Source organism: Cladophialophora carrionii (genome assembly GCF_000365165.1).
Source record: "Cladophialophora carrionii CBS 160.54 unplaced genomic scaffold supercont1.6, whole genome shotgun sequence".
NCBI classification, from domain to species: domain Eukaryota; kingdom Fungi; phylum Ascomycota; class Eurotiomycetes; order Chaetothyriales; family Herpotrichiellaceae; genus Cladophialophora; species Cladophialophora carrionii.
Window position 1 is genome coordinate 3,024,054 of NW_008481831.1, and position 24,519 is coordinate 3,048,572.

Here is a 24,519-nt window from a genome sequence, read left to right on the forward strand (position 1 = left end):
AGCTGCTCAAGCACGCTCGCGAGGATTACGAGCAGAACTGGACCAACTGCACTCCATTGTGTACTGTCAGCCCACACAGTATGGTCGGGCGTCATGTTGACTGTCTGTCCAGATCACGCTACTGAGGCGGACCGCGTCACCAGTGGGTTCAGGCCTTTACACCAAGCGGCGTGGCACGGTGACAATCGGCTGTGGAGGATCTTTTAAAGGAAGGGGCTTGGCGTGAGTGACACACGGGTGAGTCGGATATGAGTGTTGACTATATACTAGGTCTCGTCAGGACTGTGCGTGACACAAAAGATTCCAGTGAATACAGCACTCCGCTGGATATTGCCCGGGAACATGGATGGAAGGACCTCTACGGCAAGCTTAGTCCCGTTATCAGGAGGCCAGTTAACCACAAGGCATTACAGGCTCTCCAGCTCCACCTCCACAACTTGATCAGAGATACCTTCGGCACCCATCCTGAGGCACATCTCGCTTGCTTCCTCCTTCCAGAGCTGGAGATCCTGACCGAGTTTGACCGGTCGAGGATATGGTTCCCCTTGAATCCTGAACTGCTTGACACCAGAGACGGACTGGCCGTGCACATCGTTCTGGAACGGAATGAGCTAGTCGTGGTCATGCGGTGGGGGAGAACCGTGAGGAAGAGCTATCGGATTTCAATGTCAGGAGTGCAGGAAATCCAACAAGCTGTTGTGCTTCACTGAGTTTTCTCGACATCTACCTCGTATCGACGGGTATGTGAGACCAGGCGATAGTAACAGCGACAACGCCCAGGATATCCAATTCGTTGAGAGGTACTACCATGGTTTTAAATGACGATCGGGCGTGTCACTGGTAAGAAAGAGTGTATGAGACATCAGTGCCCTAACAAGGGTTTCTCCGCGATCTCCATGTTGGTGAGAAAGACGCCTGAATATGCTCCACGTCAATAGAGGGAGCGGCGCTAAAGGTTACCAAGTAGCGAAACGACGAACAGGTGTCGAAAAGGGAACAGTTGGCGTGATGCTCAGCTTCCATCCTGGTGCTTGGTTGGGGCTGCGCGTCTCGCAGAAAGTAAGTTCACGAAGGGCGGGAGCGAGACTGGTCGTTAGCTCGGCATACCTACCCAATATTGACTAAGCTTTTGCTGCCATATTGATGAAGAGGACCCGCCCACTTCCACCACGTTGCGACCGCTTCGGCGTTAGGAGCAGATCTCCAGTGACGCCCGCCCGCAACATTTACATGCACAGCTTGACCGTGTACAGCTGAGCCAAACTTGACCTGTTGGAGGGATTCAAAGCCAAGCCAAATCATGCGCAACCCACGGCCACGAACGTGCCATGAACGGGTCAACATATGGCCGCTCTGAGACCACCGACAATACCACACCCTTCCCTAAGATTGACGAGGAAGTGAGCGGCAGCGGGCAAGAAAGAGAGCTACGGGAAACTAACAGGCTCAAAAAGCGCACTGACAGTGCTGCTGGTCAGAAGCGGTCTGCCTCGGGCAATCTGCTCTCGCGATTCCTGCGAACGAACAGCGACCAAGAGAAGAAGATAGAAGCCGCAAGTCGAGATGGCTCAGACATTTCAGCCCCTGGCCGAACCGCCATGCCCGAAGCGCAGGCTCAGAGCAAGAGGAAGAGGAAAGGATCACTGAGGAAAACGGTGCTGGGAAAAGGACGAGACAGGAAGACAGGCGATGTCAAGAAATCTCCTCTCTCGAGCGCAGAGTCTCCTTTTGTGCAGCCTACGGATGAAGAACAAGAAGCTCCACCGACACCTCGAGCAAGTCAAGATCTGTCAAGCCCTGTATCGCCTGAATCTCCTCCGTCATGGCCGTTTCGGACACTATCACGGGTCTCCATTCCCTCGATTCGCAGCAGCGTTGCCTCAATAGATCCAGCTTCGTCTGCTGCCTCGATCATAAGTCCTCTTCTGCCCACCACAGACGCGGAGACAGACGACGACGATTTAGTCCTGCCGCGAATACCAGGCTTGCGCAAGCCAGTCTCCACCTCCTCTTTCGGCACCGACTCTTACTTCCCCATCCAAGATCCCGTGCGGCGCATGTTTGGTTCTCGCACACGATCCCCTCTAGCCACACAGCCGCAGTCGACCGCAGGTACACCATCAGACGAGGAAGGATGGGATTACTCCGAGACCGCATTCTGGGGCTACGTGATCTTAATTGTGACGTGGATAGTGTTTGTGGTGGGTATGGGCTCTTGCTTCGGTGTGTGGTCATGGGCTTGGGATGTGGGAGAAACACCCTATGCGCCGCCTGAGCTGGAAGATGATCCTACATTGCCCATCGTCGGGTATTATCCAGCTCTACTCGTTTTGACATGCATCATGGCCTGGGTGTGGGTGGTGGTCGCGTGGGTGGGCATGAAGTATTTCAGACACGCCGATTTCAGAGGAGACGATGGTTAAAGAGACAAAATCTCGAGTTGCACGGGTCTAGCGTCGACAAAAACAACGTCCCGAACAAGGGTATCGATGGAGAATATCAACAGGAAACGCCTCGCTCTATTCCCATTTCCATCGCGATTCAGTTTTTCCCGTTGCCGTTGTCCCCAATCCAGTATGAGGACTTTGTGATGCGCTCGCATCGTCCAAATCCAATTTTATGCTCCGGACACATTACAGAGTAAAGCGCTCCCTGACTCGGCAGTAACTATCCCACAAACTCCGTGTGTCCCCCAGATTTCGTTCTGTCCGTCGCGTGCCATGGTTCAGCGACAAACAGCTATCCCCCATACTAAAAGCTAGTCACCGAGGCTTTGCTGTCCGTTGCTCTGTGCGCTTGGCCAATCCTGCTAAAAAAAATGTCGTTAACCTCCCCGTAGACTTCTCATGGTGTGCGAGAAACGTTGAAGATTTGATGCCACGGTCTAAACCACGAGCTGGTCGCCTGCTCTGCCATTAATCCTTTGATCACTGTGCACCTGTAGCTTCGACATTTCTTCGTGGAGTTTTTCCAGGTCCTCCTTGACCACATACTCTCCATTAGGTTTCTCAACCTCATTTCGTGGCACTGGAGTAGCAGCAGGTGTTGGTGTCTGGGTGCCACCGCCTGGAGCCTTCGCCACGAGACCTTTCGACCGAGCGAAGCCAGTCGAGCGTTCCGTTGACGGGTCTGGGTCGTAATATTCATCTTTGATCGGCCGCACGTATACCGTCTGTTTGCAAATGGTTACAATGGTGTTCGTGGGTACCGACAGCCAGTTGTGCCGCTCGAAAGTCAACGGTTCACTCGCCACGAGAACCACGTCGGAAGCTTTGTCCCTCCGCTCCATCTTGAATTGGCCCTTCGTCTTGCCTTCAACCCAGGCTGTGCCTGATGAGTAGTACAAGCTTGCTGCGGCATCCGTCTTGCTGCTGACATACCGAGTCACGATAACAGAATGCCCATCCGTGACCGCGAAGTTGAGGAGACTTCTGATTTCTACATCTGCCAGCTTGTGTTCAGCTGGGACGGCCTTGACGAATTCGTTGATCTTGGCGATGGTCTTCTTCATCGCGCGACGAAGACTCTTTGTGTCGAAACCTTCCTCTGGCTCTGAACTTGGATCTACGCCTTCGCGTTCCAAGGTGTCGAGGAACAAAGCAAATGCCCACTCGGAATCAGTGCCGCCTTTCACGCCAAGAAACCATTTGTCCGAGAGGCTGTCGGCCAACGGCCGCTTGACATATTTCCAGGCCCCGATGTTACCGTTGTGCATCCACATCAGAGTATTATGCTGAAACGGGTGACAATTATTTTCGGCCAGTGAGCCCTCGGTCGTGGCACGAACATGGGCAAAGACCAACCTGGACGCGGTCTTTGGAGCGATCCTCTCGAGGTTGATACAGTTCCATGCTGGCAGCGTTGAAGTAAAGATGCACGGATCAGGGCCGAGCTCTGGCTCGGTGTACCAGCCAACACCGAAACCATCCCCATTGACAGGGCGCCGGCTGTCGAGACGCAGACGACTGTCGTAAGACTGAGTGAGAATACTATGAGAGGGTTCAGTGATGAGTTTCGAGAGAATGATGGGCTTTGAGCCTTTGTAGACCTTTAAATGTCAGCACCCGAACCCCAAGAAGCCGTTGTTCGAGTATACCATGAATCTGCACATATTTTTGCTAGAAGATGAATCAGTGATGCCACAGAATTATCTGGCCGTTGCTTGTCTGGTATGATTGAGTCATAAACCTGGCCACGAGCATTCTCTCAGTTTCTGGGTCAACAACGGAGAAATGATGCCAACAAATGAAGGGGGATCAATGTGTTCAAGAGCTAAGCATCGAAGGACCCAAACACCGTCAACGCCTGGGTAACTTCAATACAGGAAAGAGATGAAGATCAAACACTGAAATTGGTGCCTAAGAGGCCATCGTGACACACGCAAGTTGGGTGCTAATTGACGCAAACAACAGCCTCGACTTCACCGCCTTGCAGGAGGATGCAGTGGGTGAGTGGCCCGAAGACTGTGGCGTGCAGTGGCGCCGACTTGTGGCGGGAGGCTGCCTGAGCCAACCAGACGTCATTCCGCATCTCACATCTCGCATCTCCCGCTCCAAAAAGCGTGTTGTCGTACCATCCTCGACAGCACCTCCACGTACCACACTTCATCTACCCAATGCTGGACTTGACCTGTGATGAGCGGTAGACTCCTCTCGGCGAGGGTCGCGCCGTTGCTGCGCCAGCGGACTCCGGCTGCAGCACGAAATCTGCAGCATCATGTCCTGACGAAAGCCGGCGGCCTTTTAAGGCCAAATGCACGCCTCCCACCTCGAACATGGCCTCTTGGATCGAGTTCTATACACAATGTCCCAATTGTTCGGCATGCTTCCTTTGCACGTATCCTTCCCAAGCTTGCGATCAGGATGGCTCGGCTTCCTGCGATGTTTGGAGCCAGCGTGCTTGCAGGACTGGCGTACATCCAGTATCAGGCGCAGCAAGCCGGCACTTATACCATGAACATTCTACGAAAGGCCGGAGAAGCTGTGACGGAAACATCGTCGAGTATGTTCGAAGGCGCGAAGGGCATCGCCAACCAGATAGGCGTGGGCTGGGAACGGACCACAGAGGATGCGCATCTGCCAGCGTGGCTGCAGCAGTTCTTCGAGAATGGTGAGGGCTCCGGAGACGGAGGCTCTGGGCCGGAACAGCCAAACTCGACGAATGCTGCTGCAGGAGTTGCCGCTGCGTCGGGCCTGGCGATCGGAGTCGAGCAGTCTGACGAAGACGAGGACCGTTCGGAGGCACACATTGCAAAAGATGACCAGATGATGCTGTTGACGAGGAAGATGATTGAAATTCGAAGCATCTTGAATACCATTGGACAGGGAGGAGCGCTGACTCTACCATCGATCGTCGTCATCGGATCACAGTCATCAGGGAAGAGTTCCGTGCTCGAAGCCATAGTCGGCCACGAATTCCTCCCGAAAGGCTCAAACATGGTTACCAGACGCCCGATTGAACTCACGCTTGTCAATACGCCGGATGCAAAGTCAGAATACTGCGAATTTCCGGCGCTCGGCTTGGGAAAGATCACGGACTTCTCCCAAGTGCAGAGGACTTTGACTGACCTCAATCTCGCTGTTCCACCGGAGCAGTGCGTGTCGGACGATCCTATCCAGCTTACCATCCACTCTCCCAATATCCCAGATCTATCACTGATTGACTTGCCCGGCTACATCCAAGTAGTTGGGAAAGACCAACCCGTCGAATTAAAGCAGAAGATAGCCGACCTGTGCGACAAGTACATCCAGCCCCCGAATGTCATCCTTGCCATCTCTGCCGCCGATGTAGACTTGGCTAACTCGACTGCTCTGCGGGCTAGTCGAAGAGTTGACCCTCGCGGCGAGAGGACGATCGGTGTTATCACAAAAATGGACTTGGTCGACCCCATCCGAGGCGTCGAGATACTCTCAGATAGGAAATACCCTTTACGGCTGGGATACGTCGGCGTGGTCTGCAAAATTCCACACCAGACGTCAGGGCTGTTTGGGCGGACTGGCGCTAACGTTACAAGTGCCGTCGTCAAGAATGAAAATGCATACTTCTCGTCCCATCCCCTTCAGTTCGGGCCTCAGTCGGAGGTTGCTGTTGGGACCACGACACTACGACACAAGCTGATGCATGTCCTTGAACAGACTATGGCAGCAAGTCTTGCGGGCACTAGAGACGCGATCGTTCAGGAGCTTGAGGAAGCGACGTACGAGTTCAAAGTACAATATAATGATCGGCCACTCAGTGCCGAATCGTACTTGGCAGAGAGCTTGGACAGCTTCAAGCACTCCTTCAAAGAGTTCAGCGAGCAGTTTGGCAGACCTCAGGTGAGGGCTCTGCTAAAGGAGGTCTTAGACCAGAGAGTGATGGACCTGCTGGCGAAGCGGTATTGGAACAAGCCTGTGGAAGACCTGTCACCGATACAGCCAGAAGCAGACCCTTTATCTGAGCTCCCCAAGGCCGACCCAAACTCGCTGTACTGGCAACGCAAATTGGATGCTTCCACGTCAGAGTTGACCAAGCTCGGAGTCGGAAGACTGGCGACGACTGTGGTGGCAGCAGAACTTCAGAGCCATATTGACAAGCTAATCGCGGCCTCGACTTTCGCCTCACATCCCTTCGCACAGCGCTCGATCGTGGATGCTTCATCGAGCATCTTGAACGATCGCTTTTACAGCACAAGTGATCAGGTAGAGAACTGCATCAAGCCGTTCAAGTTTGAGATTGAGGTTGAACCCAACGAATGGAGCAAAGGACGGGAGAACGTGGGCCGCGTATTGAAGAACGAGCTCAAGGCTTGTGAGGCCGCTCAAAGACAGCTTGAAGACAGCATCGGTAAAAGAAAGCTCAAAGACGTGATGGGCTTTATCGACCGTGTCAGGAAAGGCGACGTTGTTCTAGAGGGAGACGGAACAGGCGGCGCAGGTGGTTTCTCATCTGCTCTTCTACAGAAAGGTATGGTCCAACTTGTCCATGGTCTGATTTCATGCTAATCTTGTACAAGGCCGAGAAGCCGTCTTCCTGCGCGACAGAGCCGATATCATCAAGATGCGATTGCTGACTGTCAAGTCCAAGCAGTGTGCCAACTTGAAGAACAAATATTACTGCCCTGAAGTCTTCCTCGACGTGGTTGCGGACAAGCTGACTTCGACGGCGGTGCTCTTCCTCAACGTGGAACTCCTCTCCGAGTTCTATTACAATTTCCCTCGCGAACTGGACTTGCGGCTCGGTCGACATCTGGACCAGAGCGAGATAGAGCGCTTCGCTCGGGAAGATCCGAAGGTCCGCAGACACCTGGATGTGATCAAGCGCAAGGAGATGCTGGAGCTCGTCTTGGAGAAGATCGAGAGTCTGAGGCAATTGGAGGGCCGGGCGAAGAAGGAGCAGGCGAAAGCTGTCCAGGCCAAGGAGAGGGGACGATGGAGTCTGTTTTGATGATACAACACACAATGATACCACCATTTGCAGCGGGCGTTCATGGGCGGAGTCAGGTCACGCTCCGGTTGACTAGAATCATATATGGACATGCCTCTCCTTGCCGAGACTCACGACGACCTGTAGTATCCACGCGCCGTCATGAATTCTGGCCCGCTATCGAAAAGCGTGCAAGCCCCCTACTCTTGGGTTGGCAAAGACAGATTCGTTCTTCACTTCATTCCATGGCATTTGGCCATCCACCTCTTCAATCGCGCCGTTCACACCGCCTAATTTGTCGCCGATCTTGACCATGCTGAATCGTATCATTCTTGGATCGAGGCTCAGGAAGCGCCGAACGTCCTGCTGCGCCTTCACAGAAGCGTCGAATTGCATCACGAAGTAGTGTCCCTGGCGGTGCTGGGTCTGATGTTTCGTCGTAGGGCGAGGGAGATCGAACTGTCCCCAATTCTTCATGCCACGGATGACGCCGTTGGAGGCGAGGATTTGCTGGCCAGCGACACGCGCGATCCTGCACAGACGGGGTTAGCTGGCACTCTGGGGGAGACGGAGCAGAGAGAAGTACTCTTTAACATTGTTGAGATTGCCCGGTCGGACCTATACGCGAATTAGAACCGAGTGTGTGGGAAGTTGCTGCTGAAGGGCTGCCTACCACCGCTATGAGCTCGTAAAGCATTCTTATTGAATCCGTGGGATCATAATCGATGGTGTACACAGTGAATGTCGAACTGATGGTGCATGCGATTCAGAAATTCCCCCCAGCACGCGGGTGGTCGGGCTCCACTTTGGGTCGGCGCCCTTTGCATGCGGGTTTGTCTCCGTCACTTTGACCTCGAGCTGCGGAGTTGGTTTAAATGGGCATTGAATCCAGCTACAGTGGCACTCTGTTTGCTACTGCTCAGAGCCAGTCATGAATTCCTCAGCTCTAGGTCGGCTCGTGCCGACATTCTCCAGATATTCTGTGAAGCAAGTCGCCAGTCTGCGGTCATCGATCAACCCACATTCCTGCCAGTGGCAGCAACCTAGGAGAGCGTTCTCCGCAAGATCAGCTCGTGTGTGAAATAACTCAGTTTGTGTGCCGGCTCTTACCAGTGTCGCAGTCTTGGTGAAGAAGTATACCGAAGATCACGAATGGATCGAGCTTGACAGCGATGGAAAGACAGGTACGTGATCTCGATTGCGACCACTGGCACCTCACTGATGGTTGGCCAGGTACGATCGGTATAACGGCATACGCGGCAAAAGCCCTCGGCGATGTTGTCTACGTCGAACTTCCGGAGATTGGGATGGATGTTGCGAAAGGCGACACTATCGGCGCAGTTGAATCAGTCAAGTCCGCCTCAGATATCATGACGCCAGTCTCCGGCAAGATCTCAGATCACAACAAGCTATTGGAGGAAAAGCCAGGAACAATAAACAAGAGCCCTGAGTCAGAAGGGTGGCTGGCGAAGATCGAAGTGACCGATTTGAACGAGCTGGATGCGCTGATGTCAAAAGAGGACTACGATAACTTTGAGAAAGAATGATGATTCACCAGCACAAGGATACTGGCTCTGTGCCATTGGACTGCTATCAAGGACAGGGGGTAATCTGCGGAACTTCTGTGCTTCACTTTTCACTGATCTTGCTCTCCTTGCTGACCATGCAATCCACTGGAGGTAGTGTCTTCGATTCGGTGACGGTGCTTCTCAGGATTAATGTCAAAGTCCGCCTCACGGGCATCGTCGCTATCAGCTTCACCAAGAAAGGCGGCATTCGTGCCGTCCATGGCTTCGTGCTTGTCTCCCTCCGCAGCTCTTCTTGCCTCAAAGCCGTCGTCACTGTCCGCTTCTCCGAGGTAAGCAGCGTTTTGTGCGTCCATTGACGGGTGGTTGTCGCCTTCGGCAGCCTTTCGTGCTTCAAATCCATCGTTTGAATCCGCCTCACCCAAGTATGCGGCATTCCCAGCGTCCAGGGCTTCTAGCGGCGGCCCGTGGATTTCTCGGTTCAGATCGTGTCCGTCATTACTGTCTGCTTCGCCGAGGAAGGCTGCGTGCTGGCTATCCGCAAAGATCTCTGCTTGAGGTAGCACGGCGCCTGAGGGTGGTACCTGACTGGCAAAGGGGGTCGATTGCGAAGGGGTGGACGTCACGACGGTAGGTCTGAGTGTGTTTGCAGACACTTGAAATGCGCGGCTGGGTACGGTTCGAATCGAATGGCTCAGGAGTCCAGCTCGAGCTGCTGAAGCTACACCAAGCAGGAGAGGTCGTGCTGCCATTCTTGAGATTGGCGTTTACACCCGAGTTAGATGGCTTACAGGGAGCAGACCTACGACTTACAAGTTGGGAGCTTCTGAACTTCAAAGAGACCTTGGAGGATAGAAGAGGGGTTCAGCCCGCCTACTTAATCAGACACACTCAAAGCTGCACCCTGGCCCGTCAATTCGTGTCGTGCTGCTGGCTGAGGCCAACGAGACTTGCGCAGCGGCATCTGGTGGCATCTCAGCAGCCAGGATATTTGCGGGGAAACTTTACAAGCCCCCGGGTGTTCAAGGGAAGGCCAATCAGCAAGTCTCCGAAATATCCGGCCTTCGAATAGACACGAACAATTAGGACCGAAATGGTTGGTCGCCTGTTGGTCGTAGGCATGTGCTTCTCTGGTAAGCCCGCTGTTGACAGCCCCTTTGCAGCGCATACGAAACTTATGCTCTTCAAGCCCCATTAGGTTGTCCGGTTGCCTCGTCACCTAGTCTGATGACATATTTGCCCGAAGTCTGGGTCGATCTTAGCGATATGGCCACCGAAGTTACGAGTTCGCTCACCTTTCCAAAGTTCTTAGCGATCTCAGATAGATCATCGAGGCTGGCCATCTCTACTGCTGGTTTGACTGCGCCTCGCTGGACGAACTCGATAGCTTCCCAGATGTCCTTTCTTGTGCCAACTGCGGAGCCGATGATACGGACGCCTTTGTTGATGCCGAGTGTCGGATGGAAGCTCACCTTGTCTTCATATGCTGGAATCCCGACACATACAACAGTCCCAAGTGGCGCAACGAAATCCAATGCTGCTTGGTATGCTTTTCCCGTATTGGCCATCACCAACACTGCTGCAGCGCCATCTCCGGTGAGCGACTGGATCTTGGCGGCGTCTACTTCTCTTGCATCGAAATATGCTTCTGCGCCCAGCTTGAGACAGTACTCCCGTTTGCGATCGGCGTCGCCCAGATCGATAGCGATGACACGGTATCCCATCGACTTTGCATACTGTACGCCCAATGCTCCAACGCCGCCGCCCGCACCTGAGATCAACATCCACCGTCCTGGAACCGCTTCGCTGACCTTGATCGCTTTGTAAGCTGTCACCCCTCCGCACAGAATTGGCGCAACCAGGTCATCGGGGACGTCTTCTGGGATTCGAATGATGTACCGTGAAGGGACTACAGCGTATTCTGCAAAAGTGCCGTCTCTCCTCAATCCCGAACACAGCTTCGCCATACAGCGTCCCTCTCCGCCGGGCGACATGCAGCAGTAGCATTCTTCGCAGACATCGCGTACCCAGCCGAGACCAACCCGAGTGCCGACATTGACGAACGACGGATCAACGGCAGAGCCGAGTTTCACAACTCGTCCAACACCTTCGTGACCGAGAATGTCGCATGTCGGACCTAGGTGACCTGCTGCAAGGTGAAAATCTGAGCCACACACTCCTGTAACTGACAGCCGGACTAGTAAATCGCGTGGGCCGATCTCGGGAATCGGGACTGTCTTGGCTTCGAAGTGGTACGCTCCATCCTCATGTCTCTACCCGCGTGTGAGCAAGACTCGTTCCAAAAATGCTTGGTTCTGTACTGACCACCAGTATGGCTACTTTATGCGTTGATGGGATCGTCATCTCTGTGCTGTGCCGTGCTTCTCTGGCAGACGACTCTTTGAACTCGAGAAACTCGGTTGACGCGGTCGGTTAAGTAGTAGTCTTGAAAGGTTTATCCCAGGGATCAAATATTTTCGGCCCGTGCTGTGCTCTTCCGTTTTGATAGTATACCTCAGCCGGCAGTTGGCGATCTCGACCTCTACCCGTGCCGCCCCAGGCTCGCGTGTGGGGTGTGGGAGGGTGGTGAGTCGGCTGCGCGGGGCTCTCACGCATTGATACGAGATCTAATTTTACTGCTTTGGGCCGTGGACAGTCCGTACGATGGGCCTCGCCATCGCTGACAATGCGTAACAGCAGTGGCGCGCTTACGAGTACTTCTACGAACATCTCGGCAGGCGTTCTCTCCCGGGAAGTCGATCTCTATCGGCCACTTTCCGTTCTCACATGACAGATGAGCTTCTGCTTCTGCTATCTCGACAGACTTTCTCGTGTCTTGTCATTAATTAACCGAGAGGTACACTTCCAGAGCGTTGGGCTTGCGACTATGCCTTCTCCATCCTCTCCTGACTCCAGTGGCCACCTTCCTGCCTTAATTCTTTCAGGATCTCCTTTCGCCGCACCCTGTCTGATACGGCAGCCCTATCCCCAAACACCTGGTCCATATCCTCGAGACTTCGACCCCGGGTCTCTGGGACACAGAACCATGTCCATAGGAAACTCAACGCGCAGAAGACTGCAAAGAAGGTGTATGCTCCAAAACCCCGCGTGTTTTGCACCAGTGGCGGAGTGATCAGTCCGATGATGAAATTGTTAAGCCAGTTGCTGCATGTACTCCAAGCCACGCCTTTCGCTCGAAGGAAACTTGGGAAGATCTCCGAGGGCATTGCCCAGGGCACTGGGCCCCACGTGCAGCCAAAGGCCAGCATGTACAGGAACAGGAATGCCACAGCGACCCATCCTTTGTCCTTGTGGTCGTCCCAGTTGCCGTAGTACAACCCAACCAGTACTGCGATGATGGCGTGCGAGACCGCCATGAACACACTGCCGATCAGGAGCAGCGGACGCCGGCCGAACCGGTCCATCGTGTACAAAGATGTCGACACTCCGACGAGCTGCGTGACATTCAGGACGCCCGACAAGACCAATCGCATGTTGTACGTGACATTCATGCTTTCGAACAAACTGGGTGAGTAGTAGATCAGAGCGTTGATGCCCACGAACTGCTGGAAGAACATCAAGCCAATACCCACCATCGTTCGTTTCCAGTAGCCTTGCCGGAAGCAATCGGCATACGCGGTGAGTTCGAGTTTGATTGCACTCAAGCGAGACCGTCGTCCTTGCAGTCCTAGTTCCGGGTGCCTTTTCTGGGCAACCTCTTTGTGAAAGGCAACTTCTGCACGAATGTCATACCACTCTGCTTGGAGACGTGGATCATCTGCTGGGACGCGACGTAGTTTGACCAGAGCCGCCAAGGCCTCTCGGTCGCGTCCTTTCGACACCAGCCATCTCGGAGAGAATGGTATGAACAGGACCGCGATGCCCAGGACAATTGCTGGTATGATCTGCAGCAGAAAAGGAAGCCGGAACGACCATTGGCTGCCGATGTATCTTGTGCCAAACGTCAACCAGTACGCGCATATGATGCCGAACACGATGGAGAACTCTTCTAGGACAAGCAGTGTGCCTGCAAAACCATCAGCTTCACATCGACCCCAGAGGATGCTCTGATACCATACCTCTGATCTCCGGTGGCGACACTTCCGCAATGTACATTGGGACCACCATACTCAGCATCCCAACACCAACGCCCCCGATGAGTCGACCAACGACTAGCATGGCATAGTTCTGAGCGGCTGTTTGAAGGATTGAGCCCACCACAAAGATAGACACAGCGACGCAGATCGAGTACTTGCGCGAGATCTTTTCCGCGATCCAACCTTGATTGAATGCGTCTAACATAGTCAACACCCACAGCAAATGCTCGGTACAGATAGGGTAGGTAGCTACCAATCAACGCTCCCAACTCGATCATAGCGGTCATAAATCCCTTCCAGAAGCCCGCGCCGCTCGCTGTTTCTGACACACGAGGAAACTGGTCCAGAAATTGGTCCATGACGAGGATAACAGAGACAACACCTTGGTCTGCAACGAGTGAGCATCGAAGCCCGACTAATTGGCAAAAGCCACAACCAGAGCATACCATAGCCGAACAAGAACCCGCCAAGTCTGACTACAAAAGCGCACAGGACGACATACTTGGATTGAAACGTCCCGCGCAAGCCTGTGCAAAACCAGAGGTGAGCTAGGTACCACAAATAAAGCACGGGACATTTGCTTCCAGACCTGGCTTCACATAGGTATCCCGCAGTTCTTCCACGGGATCTTCCGTCTCTATGCCTCGAGGGTCAGTGACTCCTGATACGTAGTCGCCGTCCTCTGCATTGTGGGTTCGTTTATTGGTATGCTGGTCCACCGCGGCCATGGCTAACCGAATGCTGTCATGAGATGTGCGCAGACCACGGCGCTCGGGCAAAGCTGTCGTTTCAAGGCGTCTGAAATACTCATAGAAGAACAAGCGACGAACACTATGAGACAGCCAGGGTATTCGTACATTGCATGGCCAATTAGCTTAAATAACATTCTTCGTCGATCGCTTGTCCTCGTGCCTCAACTTCATGGCGCACTAATTCCCCGCGTGACGTAGCGATCATCGCACACAGTCTCGGCGTGATGCCCATGGAGCGAATCAACATTGAGTGCAGACGTCCGTCCAACTTCCGTGAACAGGGAGCAGTTCAGGACCGCGTTGTCCAATCTGGCCGCCTGACTTAAAAGTCCTGTGGGCGGCACGCAACACGAGGCTGACCAGAGAAGGGAAGCGTCAATGCCGACGCTTACCACCTGGCTACGTGGTTGGGAAGAGAAGAGCAGCAAGTTATCGATTGTTACATTCAAACCCCTTGTGCCTCCAAGTAATGTTCTGGTTGGCATCAGGACTGAGGTTCCGTACTCTGTTGTTTACCTTTCAACCAATTTTACAGCAGCAGCTCTGCTTCCAGGTCGTCCAGGCACATAAGCTGGTCGAAGGGACTAAGATCCAAGACCGACTCGGTGTCGACCTCAAAACCATGGTCGAGATCCTTGCCGGTTTCTCCAGGAAAACTGGGTTCCCCTTGTGGTCTGCTTTGTCTTGGCCAGTCATGGACTACATCGGAGCGGTCCGTTTTCTGCTCACCAACCACCCCGTGGAACGGAACGGCCATGTAAGTTCTGGCGGCTTCTTCATCTGCGGACGCTAGCTCATCCATCAGCTGGGAAAAGGCCGCCTTCTTCAGGGCCTTGAGATCGGACGGCGACTTGAGCCTCTTTGCAGCTGCATCCAGCATGGACATGGTCATGTCTGCGAGATGATATGTCTGCTTGAACTGGAGCAGGATCCGCCAGCATAGGTAGAATTTTTGGAAGCTCGAGTCTCGGACCGTGGGCGTTACGGACATGCTGCAGAGCAAGTGCGTTGCTACAGCAGGCTCCAGCACTGCTATTGCTGTGTCTGGCAGCCGGCTGATCAAGTTGTCGGCATACAAATCCTTGAAGATGTCCGTGATGCTCGCGGCCGCTTGCGAGACCATCTTCATTGATTCCCGACACAATGTCGTTTCGCTCGGAACGGTGGACTGCAGATTCAACAAAGGCCGGTAGAGCGTCATGAGCGTCATCGAATAGTAGCCGGCCAGCAGTTGGCGGTGCACTCTGATGGTCTCTATGTCGTCCGGACGGCTGGAGGCTACGTCGAGTAGCTGGACCTCCTTCGGTAAGTACCCATACCAGTTTTGCAGCTCCAGCCCGCAAGCCCTGATCTCCGAACTCTTCGAAACGTCCATCTGTGGGACGAGTGACATGACTGCCAAGCCCTGGCCAGGGAGTGCCGAGGCTCTCTGAGAAGTGTACTGTAGACTGAGCACCTTGTCAATGTACTCGGAAAGCTGAGCGAGCGCCATCCACAGGCTGACCAGCGTTTCCATATGGCGCACTGTAACATCTTCCAGGTGCAACGTCTTGCGCAACACCTTGACCAAAGGTTCCGGCCTGAAGTCCAGAAGATGGAGCATAGGGGCATCGAATCGAAACACCTTATTCTGGACCGGTCGCCGCATGGCAACAGCCAGTAGCCTGTCCCGTACAAGTAAAGTCCACCACGTCTTGTTGAGCGTTCGCTGCCGCCTCGTTTCAACTAGGGCTTCTGCAGGAGTAACGTTCAGTCCCAGACTGGTAGCGTGCAGGGTCGCTATACCGATCCAATGATAGCTGTCTCTGACTGAGCCGGGCTGCCCATCCCAGAGACTGAGCAGAATGGCTGCCTGACTGAGGGAGAGTCGGTCGGTCTCGGCATCAAAGTCGTGGAGAAGCCGCGCACGCTCGTAAAACGTCTTTCTCAACCGCTTCCGATAGCCCTGCTGATAATCTGTCTGCACATATGCACTTGCAGCGAAGAGGATTGACTGAAAGAGAAGAAGGCCGAGCGTCCCCTTCTCGCCATTGGTGAAAATTGCCGTCAAGATTTGCTCAAGATCTAGCATGGGTGCGAAAGGGTGGATCCATCTCGCATACGCCTCCAGCAGCTGGTCCCTCAGTTGCGTGTCGGGAATATCAAAAGCGCCTTTTCTGTTGAGATACTGCAAGTCTTCTCCGGATATGCTTCCCGGAATTGGTGTGATGTAGTTCGGGAGCATCCAGTGGCTATGAGGATAGTCCAAGAGCGACTGAGTTGGTGAGGGATATGGTGTCAGAAGACTTGCTGGGTAGTAGGCCTTGCTGTTGATCACATTGTCCTTCGTTGGGCAGCCGACTCCGGCAGCCTTGTCATTTATGGACAGAGGGCTCTCTGCAAGGTCGAACACATCGAACGAGCCGTCTCTGGGCGGCGCATGGGTCTTGTCAATGTGGTTGTGCAGTGTTACAGGCTTCGTATCGCCGAAGTCAATGATCGCATCGCAAATCGGGCTTTGTGGATTGTGCTGCTTGCCTTCCAAGAAGGAGGAACCCAGAACCCGGTCGCCCACGTGCCTTCGTCTGCTTGCTGGCAGCACACAAGTCTTGCTGTCAAGCCTACAATTTGTACATGGAGCTTTTGTCCGCGTAACGTCGCACCTAACCTTACGAGCTCTGCACGATTCACATGCTCGAGGAGCTCTTTTGCTGAGTCCGCCCACTCGAGCCATTGGTTCCGAGCCTGCGAGGGCCATGATCGGAAGCGGGGAAGCCAATCAGTAAAGGCAGCGGGTTTACTGAAGGAGAGCCTGGCAACGAGCTAGGCGACGGATGGCACCAGAATCGCCACTCTTCGTTATGGAGATAAGAGAGAAACAATATCTGGTGAAAATCGTGTCAGTATAGCGGACTTACCTGCAGCTTCCGTCCAGTTCATTTATGTTGACGAAACCATTCTAGGCGTAAGACTGTACTGTCATGCTGGATTCGCAATTCGAATCCCATCCGGTGGAAGTGCTTCCGGTCGCGTCTAGGACCGACTTCCGAGCCGGTACCTCGTATTGCATGCGGTGAGAAGAGCTCTGGGCGCAGTCAGGCCTGAAGGGCGACCGGAATCCTTCATGGAGTGTAGAAATTGCGCCTCGACTTGGTGACATGTCGTGTTCATTAACTTTGTCCGCACGGAACGCTTTGATGACCAGTGCTTCCACGCACGAGGGCAATAGCGGCGGCCCAGGGTGGATTTCTGGGCAGTTCAGCATCGACCCTGGGGGCAACAAAGAAGGTATCTCTTTCGCGCGACAGTCACCCAACAGCATAATGCACTGGATGTAACGAAGTACTACGATAAGATTGTCTAATAGAGACAACTCCTTCAAAGTTCCACCTCCCGGCGCGCATGACTAAGGCGCAGCCCTGTGATGCCTACCACGCCTGCTTCCCTGATTCCTACCGAGGTTCAGCTTGCATTGAATTGGAGCCTGTACGGAGTACGTCGTACCATTTCGTTCTTACTGCGCTCTTCCTTCGCGTCGTGCACCGCACATCATTTTGGCAGCAACCAAGCCGACTATGGAGTCGTTGCGTTACTGTAAAGGCTCAGTGAACGAAGGCCCTGGTAATGAGGCACAGCTGCGTGTTAAAGATCCCACCTAGCCGTCGCGATGCCATCCTCCTCAATACCGAAGAAACGACCCTTGCCGCGAGCCCGACATGCCTGCCTCCGTTGCCGCAAACAGAAGCTACGGTGCGATGACGTCCGACCTTGTGCCTTGTGTGTGCGAGTCGGAGCTGAATGCAGGGAGCGGCCTGAGAATAGACCATCTGCGGGTTCCCCTAGACCGAGCGAGGCACCCTCTTTGTCAATGATAAATCAGCGTGATGATCTCTCGCCGCGGAGCCTCGCACCTCCGGACCTCTCAAAGCCTTCTCCTGCCTCTTCCCATCGAGACCACGCAGCAGCGGCCACGCAGAGTCCGCAAGAGTCCGGGAAACGGTTGTCTGAGGTCTACCGAGAAAGGACATCGACATACGAAGTGGTTGACCAGCTATTCAGGGAACACAATTCTACAGTGAGACTGAGTCATACTGTCCACGCGATTCCTGGGGGCAGTCCTGATGCACGGTCTCACGATGCCAGCGGTCATTATACCTCCATACAAGATGTGCTTGGATCCGACCTACCTCCTTCTCACGTCATCGAGTTTTGTCTGGAAAGTTACCTGGATGCTGTGCATTGGTTCATGATCTTGTTCCATGAACCATCGCTCAGAGCCGGCATCCAGGATCTCAAAACGGCAGGTTTCGTCCGTGCAGATCAGGTCTCCTTCCTCATCCTCGTTGCGCTGGTCATTGCCGTCGGTGCAAAGTATGTCACCAAGCAGGATGCCGAAGAACGATGTCCAGGCTTCGATCTCGACGGTCTTGGAACCAGGTTTATTCGCAGGGCCGAGGAGCGAATACTGGACGTCTTTGATGAAGGTCACATTGAGGCAATTCAGATTGCAATTATTCTGTCATCATACTACATCTACCATAGCCGGCCGAATCGTAGTCTCGCCTTGAACGGGAGTGCCCAGAAACTAGCGTTCAGCATGGGACTTCACAAGGAATCGAGCTGGAAAATGCAGGACCCTGTCGTCCGAGAAGTTTGGCGCCGGTTGTGCTGGGCGCTCTACACGGCAGAGGTGTAAGTGCTTTCTATCTCGCCATGGTTGACGCGGAACTGATCTTCTTGAGTAGCTTTGGTGCTATGAGCTTTGGAACCCCATGCAACGTCTATGACGGCGACTGGACTGTCTCCTTCCCGGGTAACATCGACGATACCTCCGTAACTTGCCCGGGCTTTGATTCTATCGAAACGTACGACGGAGAGTCCTTCGGACCCGTAACAATAGCCTCGTATCAGAGATACAAGTTCCGGCTTTACCGCATTGCCTCCTCCATTACCCGGAATATCTACCTACGAAGTGGAGCAACTCTCTCTGAAGTAGTGGGTGAGATTAAAGCGATCAATCAGTGCCTCCTGAGGTGGGAGAAATGCGTCCCTCGGGAACTGCGGCTGAAGTACTTGAAGTTCGACAGTGCTGAGAAGAATGTGCAACAGACCGCCAGGATTTTCCAGCTTCAGGCCCTTGCACTGCAGCTTTCGTACGACAACATCCAATTGGTGCTTCACCGACCGTTACTCACGATCAACCGGGTGCCGCGTTGGCCTTCAGATGGACCACAAGTCAATGTTGATGGTGGCCAAGGCGTGGCTGTCACTTCGACCGAGGATTTGGATTCTATCATCAAAACTAGCAAATACCATTGCTGGGTGTCTTCAATGAGCACTTCGAAGATTGGAGAGTACTCTGAAATCCTCACGACTTTGCAGAACACTCACGGAGCGGCCTACGTTGGCATCCAGTCGTTCACGGCTGGCGTGGTACTCGGCATCTTTGCACTGTCAGACCCACTCTCCGATCAGGCTCACCAAGCAAAACGCGCAGTGAGCAGAATCATCAAGCTTCCTCGGTTGCATCGATTTCGAACTGCGGTATCCGATCAATGCGGGGCGATCTTGGAGGAACTCGTCCGGTTGATACTCGCCGAGGAGATGAAAGCTTTACTAAATGAGTCCGAGCCATCTCGAGAAGGCAACGCACCAAGCAGACTCCCAGACGACTCCGCAGGTGCTAATGGCGATGCCGCTCCTCTGCTCGACGGAGACGATGTTACCATGCAAGCCCCAGAACCCAGTGATGGGAGCGTAGCGGATGTTTTTGAACTGTTTTCCCATGAAACACTCGAGCTACCCCGGGACATTGCTTCTGGAAACTTCAGCGATGCTTTGGTTTCGTTGCAAGATGGTAAGGTCTTCCGTCACTATCCTCATTTCGTGCTGATCGATCGCAGTGTTTCGAGATGGGCGGAACAACCTCAATAACTGGCCCGGGAATGGGCTTCGACACCAGGACTCCGGGAAATCCTTGTCTACGACGGGAGCATCTGTGCAACCACATGGACCATTGGCTCCGGCTACAATACCTAGTAACAGGCTCACTGACATGTTCGACGGCACCAGCCAAGCCTGGATCTGGGACGAATTGCTGTGGTTGCCAGACGGTAGCTAAGGGCGAGTACGGCATGGCGATCTTTTCAGCCAATAAGTAACTTCACGTGTCTTCTGGCTCAACTTGCTACGGCGACCTGGACGCGAGCTCCGTTGAAGCTGTAAGAAAAGCTCCATCTTGGCACTATTTCTGGAGTCCTGGTCTGGCAATACTCTCCTCCGCACAAGTGCACGAAGTATCTTGGCATAGGTGGAGTGAGTCGCCCAAGCGAAGATCTAGGCCGGCAAATTGATCTACCACTCCACATGTGATCTGGGGTTCAAGAAAACTAGCCTTTGCCATGAAATCCTTTCTGGACGGCCCAGCGACTAAAAGCTATGTGGCAAAGTTACAGCAAACAATAACCCCTTTTGCTCGGTTCCTGTACAGTCTCGCACATTCGTGTCTCACCCTGCGCGTGATCTCGGTAGCTCCCTTCATGAGTCTTTGGGCGCTCCCCTGATGGGGTCGTACTCGGCATTGTGAATTTCCTTCAGGAACTTCTTGGCAGCCGCCTCGTCGTTTGCAAATATGTGGTCGGCCACCAGCCTCTTGGGGGTTTCGCCGAGCCACTGGAAAAGCGAGAAGTCTTGGAACTTGTCGGATCGGAAGATTTCCAAGACCTCCACGGGCTCATCGTCGCTCAAGTTCTCGATGAAGTGTCCCATGTTTCTGGGCACGACTCCGACATCTCCAGCCACGTAGTCAAAGGTTCTCGCGTTACCTTGAGCGCCGAAGATGGTAATACGAGCACGGCCGCGGATGAAGAATGACCACTCATCAGCATTCGGGTGCCAGTGCATCTCGCGCATGGCGCCAGGGGCGATGTCTAGGTGAGCTGCCGCAATTGTCTTGGAGATCGGGAAGTTGGTCGAGTCAGTGATGCGAACCTGACCTCCAGTAGTGTTGACGGGTTCTTGATCCATCATTTTGTGGGTGAACTGGAGCTTGGATTTCTTGACGTAGCTCCCATCTGGCTGTTCGTCGTCGATCGAGCCTGGAAGGCTACCTTGGAAGATGTATTTGTCGGACTTGTCCATGGTCTTGAAGATCTGAGGAGAAACCCGGAAATTCTCCCCGAGGACGGCCTTGGGAGTGTGTGCTGGGATGTGTTAGAACTTGCCACAGCGGCACACCGTGAATGGACTTACCAAGCCAGTCGGTGAGCAGGAAGGTCGACTCTTCGTTGAAGTTGCCATCGTCGAAGACAAGGAGGAACTCGGTGCCATTCTCGCTCAGACCCTGGAGCGAATGAGGGTGACCCGGTGGGAAGTACCACAAATCGCCCTTCTGTAGGTCATCGATGAAGTTGCCGCCTTCGGTGTCAAGGGCGGTGACACGGACGTTGCCGTCGAGAACATAGGCCCATTCAGCTTCCTTGTGCCAATGCAGCTCGCGAATCACGCCGTAGTCGAGTCTCATGTTGACACCAGCGATCTCGTTGCTTGCACCAAGCTCTCTGACTGTGGTCTGACGGGTCCAGCCACCTTCCTGTACACTTATTAGGACCTCCCGACGACGGCTTCACGAATGCCGGACTCACCTCAATTCTCATGTGAGAGTCAGCAAAGCTCCAGCGGTAGTTTGACATGCTTCCATGGTCGGTGCTGGGTGGCCGGATCATGTCCGGGTTCTGCCTCTCTCGGTCGCGATTGCGAGGTCCCATCACGGTAGCTCCATCACCGTTCCTCCACGGCTCCGGTTGCCAGCCGTTGGCGTACGAGTCCACCTTGTGGTCGTAGGGATCTTTGTTGTCTGGGTTGTAGGGCCCATTGCCACCGGCAGGACCGAGAGCTTGCTGCTCACGGTCAATGATGGGGACTGCCAAGGCAGCACTGGCAAAGAGAGACCACAGCTGGAGATGCATTTTGATCGAGGGAGAGAGCACAAACAAGCTCGCCGGAAAATCTGGGGACTGGAGCTGGCGAATATATAGCTACGGCAGTCTCAGTCGTAACAGATTACCCAAGGCATAGCAGGGGGAGCTCCGCCGCGGCGCGAATGACGAGAGCGTCATTATGACGGCAAAACGTTCAAGCAGCCTCGACCGTCGTCGCATCCCCGTCACTGAGGCGATCGTTTTTCCCTCTCGCCCCAAATCCACCACTCATGATGCGTTTCAGAGTCTCCGCAAAACAGCCCTTCATCTGCCCGTCCTGCCCGTCCTCCGGCAGATCGTTTCGTAATGTCCTTCTTGGGCAACCACTCGTCTGCACACGAAGCCACTTTCCTCTCTTCTACGCCCGCCTTTTTTGAGCACTGTCCATGTCCCAGCAGAGATAAAGTCTTAGTGTTCACTTTCCATCATGACTACAGCAAATGGCTACGGGACTCTATCTCATGATGTTTCGTCAAACCGGTCGGCGCACGACGAAAATGAACCTCTTCTCGGGAAGAAGAGTAATTCAGCTCAACTCATTCACTTCCGCGAGTACATGACGGAAGATATCGACAAGCGATGGGCCGACCTTCTGCTGCTGCTGTCCTATGTCATTACAGGTCTTCTTGACAGCTCTGCCGTCTTCATCTGGGGCTCATTCGTGAGCATGCAGACCGGCAATACTGTGTACTTGGGTCTGGGACTGGTTGCACCAACAGCAGGAACGAGATGGATCCGATCCGGCACGTCAATCGGCTTCTTCTGCTTCGGTTCGTTCTGTTTCAGTCGCTTCCACCGGCATTTTTCACCAAAGAGACGTTGGGTCCTGTTGGCCTCATTTACGGCACAGCTACTCTTGATCATTGCGGCAGGGATTATCGTGGTGGTCGATAGCAAGAAAGGGAACGACTTGCGGTGGGAAGTCCTCGTTCCGATTGCGCTGGTGGCATTTCAGAGCAGCGGACAGGCCGTCACCAGCCGTGCTTTGCAGTACAACAGTCTGACCAGCGTCGTTCTGACGAGTATCTACTGTGACTTGTTCTCTGATCCGCTGATCATGGCTGGGCTTTCGGCGAACGCAGAAAGGAATCGCAGAGCAGCTGCGCCTTTGTTGCTACTGGTCGGAGCCATTCTGGGTGGCGTCTGGGCACACAGTCCGGTTGGTTTGGCTGGCGCATTGTGGACCGCTGCCGGGCTGAAGACTATCATTATCGGTGCCTTCTTCTTCTGGAGGGCCGTTCCGAAGACAGCATCTCGTTGATGGTTCCTGAAGTCACAGTAGCGACTCAGTGGATTGGATGGCTTTTGGGCGGATGATAAAGGGGGGTGGCAACCGCAATTTCCCACCTCATCACCCTCTGACCTGATGGATCGGCATGGCCAGTGCAGAAGAATGCAAACCGACCGCCGTCACTGCTTTTCAACGACTTATTATGGCTGCTGAGGAAAGTCGAGATGGGCACATACTCATAGGCTGCTATTTTGATGCCATTCGTGCTGAATCGTAGCACAGGCACTACTGGAGAAGAGGCGCGCGGTAACTCTGGCATGCCCAGCGTCCCAGTCTTGAACCTGGGCAGTTGAGCTGTATTGATCAGCTTTGTATTTGTGACCAAAGCTTGATTAATCATGGGCCAATGGTGCTGAAGAGACGGAGCGATCGGGCACCTCGAGGGAATGGGAAGAATGTGATCGAGGGCAGCTCTAGTGGGACGTCTTTACAAGAGTGTAAGGGAGCGTGCCGTCTGCTGCATTCGTCACACATTCTTCCTTTCCTCCAATATAAGAAACAAGTTTTGTACATACGAAGTCGATTTGTTCTCAGAGGATCGATCTACTTGCATTGCCTACGAGAGATAGACTTTTGCGCTAAGCCATGCTTCACCGGCTCGTCAGGTCCACGTCCTCCCCGTCCAGCAGCACAGTTGTGGCTACTCTATTTCACATCTCGGGGCGTCACAGTTGCTTGTGGAAGAAGTCGAGCAAATGCTGGTAAGCCTTTTCGTACGCGGCCTTGACGTCTTCCTTCTCGAGGTCACCTCTTGCGGCCATGAAGCCGTGGACTTGGTCCTTGAACCATTCAATCTGGTGGGCAACTTTCAAACCCTTTTCGTACTTGTCGACCGCCTCCTGGTCTTCGTCCTTGGATGGAATCATGAGCATTGGGATCGTAACGTTTGGTGCGTCGTTCGGGTCAACCATGGCTGGGTGACAGGCTGCGGCGGCTTTGAACGGCGTGCCAGCTCCAGCGCTCAGATTTACGATCTGTACCACGGTCATGACGGGTACACGGAAGGGACAGCATCAGGAAACTCACCTTGCCGCCCCAGCAGTATCCCACGATCCCCCAGAATTGGATCCCGGAGTTCTTCGCCGTCAATTCCTTCATCACGCTCTTGACCTTCTCGACAGTTTTTGGTGGCGCCGCAGTCGTCTGGAAGAACTCGCCTAGCTTCTTGCCCTTTTCCTCTGTGTCTGGTGGGTACCACGAGATGTCGGCGGGCTTGCCTTCGAAGAAATCCGGCATGAAGACTTGGTACTGGTGCTCCTTGTCGGCGTGGGCGAGGATGTCGGCGCCTTGGAGAGTCTGGGGGAAATAGCCGAAGATGTCATAGACAACCAGGATGCCCTGAGTGGCCGTCGAGGGGCCGGTAACATAGGTCTTCAATCCATCGACTGTCGTCCATTCACCCTTCTCTTTGTAGCCTTTGCTCACAACTGCCGGGGTGTTGCAGCATCCTGCCGAGGGGTTTTGTGTTTGGGACATGCTAGCAAGGGTTCT

The 24,519-nt window shown here is 53.9% G+C and overlaps 14 protein-coding genes across 14 annotated transcripts; 6 read left to right on the forward strand and 8 right to left on the reverse strand.

The window, feature by feature from the left end:
* Positions 1-248: 248 nt before the first annotated feature.
* Positions 249-710, forward strand: G647_08068 (uncharacterized protein; the record flags this gene model as incomplete). Its single annotated transcript, XM_008732380.1, has 1 exon — positions 249-710. The coding sequence occupies one exon, from the start codon at positions 249-251 to the stop codon at positions 708-710; it is 462 nt and encodes a 153-aa protein (XP_008730602.1).
* Positions 711-1,328: 618 nt separating this feature from the next.
* Positions 1,329-2,423, forward strand: G647_08069 (uncharacterized protein; the record flags this gene model as incomplete). The annotated part of the gene is made up of 1 exon (XM_008732381.1): positions 1,329-2,423. One exon carries the CDS (start codon positions 1,329-1,331, stop codon positions 2,421-2,423), a length of 1,095 nt encoding a protein of 364 aa, XP_008730603.1.
* Positions 2,424-2,884: 461 nt separating this feature from the next.
* G647_08070 (uncharacterized protein) lies at positions 2,885-4,111 on the reverse strand (the record flags this gene model as incomplete). The annotated part of the gene is made up of 2 exons (XM_008732382.1): positions 2,885-4,048; positions 4,097-4,111. 2 exons carry the CDS (start codon positions 4,109-4,111, stop codon positions 2,885-2,887), a joined length of 1,179 nt encoding a protein of 392 aa, XP_008730604.1.
* A 523-nt stretch (positions 4,112-4,634) lies between these two features.
* G647_08071 (uncharacterized protein) lies at positions 4,635-7,425 on the forward strand (the record flags this gene model as incomplete). The annotated part of the gene is made up of 2 exons (XM_008732383.1): positions 4,635-6,945; positions 6,995-7,425. The coding sequence occupies 2 exons, from the start codon at positions 4,635-4,637 to the stop codon at positions 7,423-7,425; spliced, it is 2,742 nt and encodes a 913-aa protein (XP_008730605.1).
* A 156-nt stretch (positions 7,426-7,581) lies between these two features.
* On the reverse strand, positions 7,582-8,101 carry G647_08072 (ribosomal protein S6; the record flags this gene model as incomplete). Its single annotated transcript, XM_008732384.1, has 3 exons — positions 7,582-7,936; positions 7,991-8,022; positions 8,078-8,101. 3 exons carry the CDS (start codon positions 8,099-8,101, stop codon positions 7,582-7,584), a joined length of 411 nt encoding a protein of 136 aa, XP_008730606.1.
* Positions 8,102-8,335: 234 nt separating this feature from the next.
* G647_08073 (glycine cleavage system H protein) lies at positions 8,336-8,951 on the forward strand (the record flags this gene model as incomplete). Its single annotated transcript, XM_008732385.1, has 3 exons — positions 8,336-8,477; positions 8,526-8,588; positions 8,638-8,951. 3 exons carry the CDS (start codon positions 8,336-8,338, stop codon positions 8,949-8,951), a joined length of 519 nt encoding a protein of 172 aa, XP_008730607.1.
* Positions 8,952-9,040: 89 nt separating this feature from the next.
* G647_08074 (uncharacterized protein) lies at positions 9,041-9,682 on the reverse strand (the record flags this gene model as incomplete). Its single annotated transcript, XM_008732386.1, has 1 exon — positions 9,041-9,682. One exon carries the CDS (start codon positions 9,680-9,682, stop codon positions 9,041-9,043), a length of 642 nt encoding a protein of 213 aa, XP_008730608.1.
* Positions 9,683-10,114: 432 nt separating this feature from the next.
* On the reverse strand, positions 10,115-11,294 carry G647_08075 (uncharacterized protein; the record flags this gene model as incomplete). The annotated part of the gene is made up of 2 exons (XM_008732387.1): positions 10,115-11,203; positions 11,256-11,294. The coding sequence occupies 2 exons, from the start codon at positions 11,292-11,294 to the stop codon at positions 10,115-10,117; spliced, it is 1,128 nt and encodes a 375-aa protein (XP_008730609.1).
* A 521-nt stretch (positions 11,295-11,815) lies between these two features.
* On the reverse strand, positions 11,816-13,755 carry G647_08076 (uncharacterized protein; the record flags this gene model as incomplete). Its single annotated transcript, XM_008732388.1, has 5 exons — positions 11,816-12,957; positions 13,010-13,225; positions 13,281-13,415; positions 13,474-13,554; positions 13,617-13,755. 5 exons carry the CDS (start codon positions 13,753-13,755, stop codon positions 11,816-11,818), a joined length of 1,713 nt encoding a protein of 570 aa, XP_008730610.1.
* A 553-nt stretch (positions 13,756-14,308) lies between these two features.
* G647_08077 (uncharacterized protein) lies at positions 14,309-16,516 on the reverse strand (the record flags this gene model as incomplete). The annotated part of the gene is made up of 1 exon (XM_008732389.1): positions 14,309-16,516. The coding sequence occupies one exon, from the start codon at positions 16,514-16,516 to the stop codon at positions 14,309-14,311; it is 2,208 nt and encodes a 735-aa protein (XP_008730611.1).
* A 1,110-nt stretch (positions 16,517-17,626) lies between these two features.
* Positions 17,627-19,692, forward strand: G647_08078 (uncharacterized protein; the record flags this gene model as incomplete). The annotated part of the gene is made up of 2 exons (XM_008732390.1): positions 17,627-18,450; positions 18,504-19,692. The coding sequence occupies 2 exons, from the start codon at positions 17,627-17,629 to the stop codon at positions 19,690-19,692; spliced, it is 2,013 nt and encodes a 670-aa protein (XP_008730612.1).
* A 603-nt stretch (positions 19,693-20,295) lies between these two features.
* G647_08079 (uncharacterized protein) lies at positions 20,296-21,725 on the reverse strand (the record flags this gene model as incomplete). Its single annotated transcript, XM_008732391.1, has 3 exons — positions 20,296-20,960; positions 21,010-21,349; positions 21,402-21,725. The coding sequence occupies 3 exons, from the start codon at positions 21,723-21,725 to the stop codon at positions 20,296-20,298; spliced, it is 1,329 nt and encodes a 442-aa protein (XP_008730613.1).
* Positions 21,726-22,164: 439 nt separating this feature from the next.
* G647_08080 (uncharacterized protein) lies at positions 22,165-22,998 on the forward strand (the record flags this gene model as incomplete). Its single annotated transcript, XM_008732392.1, has 1 exon — positions 22,165-22,998. The coding sequence occupies one exon, from the start codon at positions 22,165-22,167 to the stop codon at positions 22,996-22,998; it is 834 nt and encodes a 277-aa protein (XP_008730614.1).
* Positions 22,999-23,693: 695 nt separating this feature from the next.
* Positions 23,694-24,504, reverse strand: G647_08081 (uncharacterized protein; the record flags this gene model as incomplete). The annotated part of the gene is made up of 2 exons (XM_008732393.1): positions 23,694-24,002; positions 24,055-24,504. The coding sequence occupies 2 exons, from the start codon at positions 24,502-24,504 to the stop codon at positions 23,694-23,696; spliced, it is 759 nt and encodes a 252-aa protein (XP_008730615.1).
* Positions 24,505-24,519: the final 15 nt, after the last annotated feature.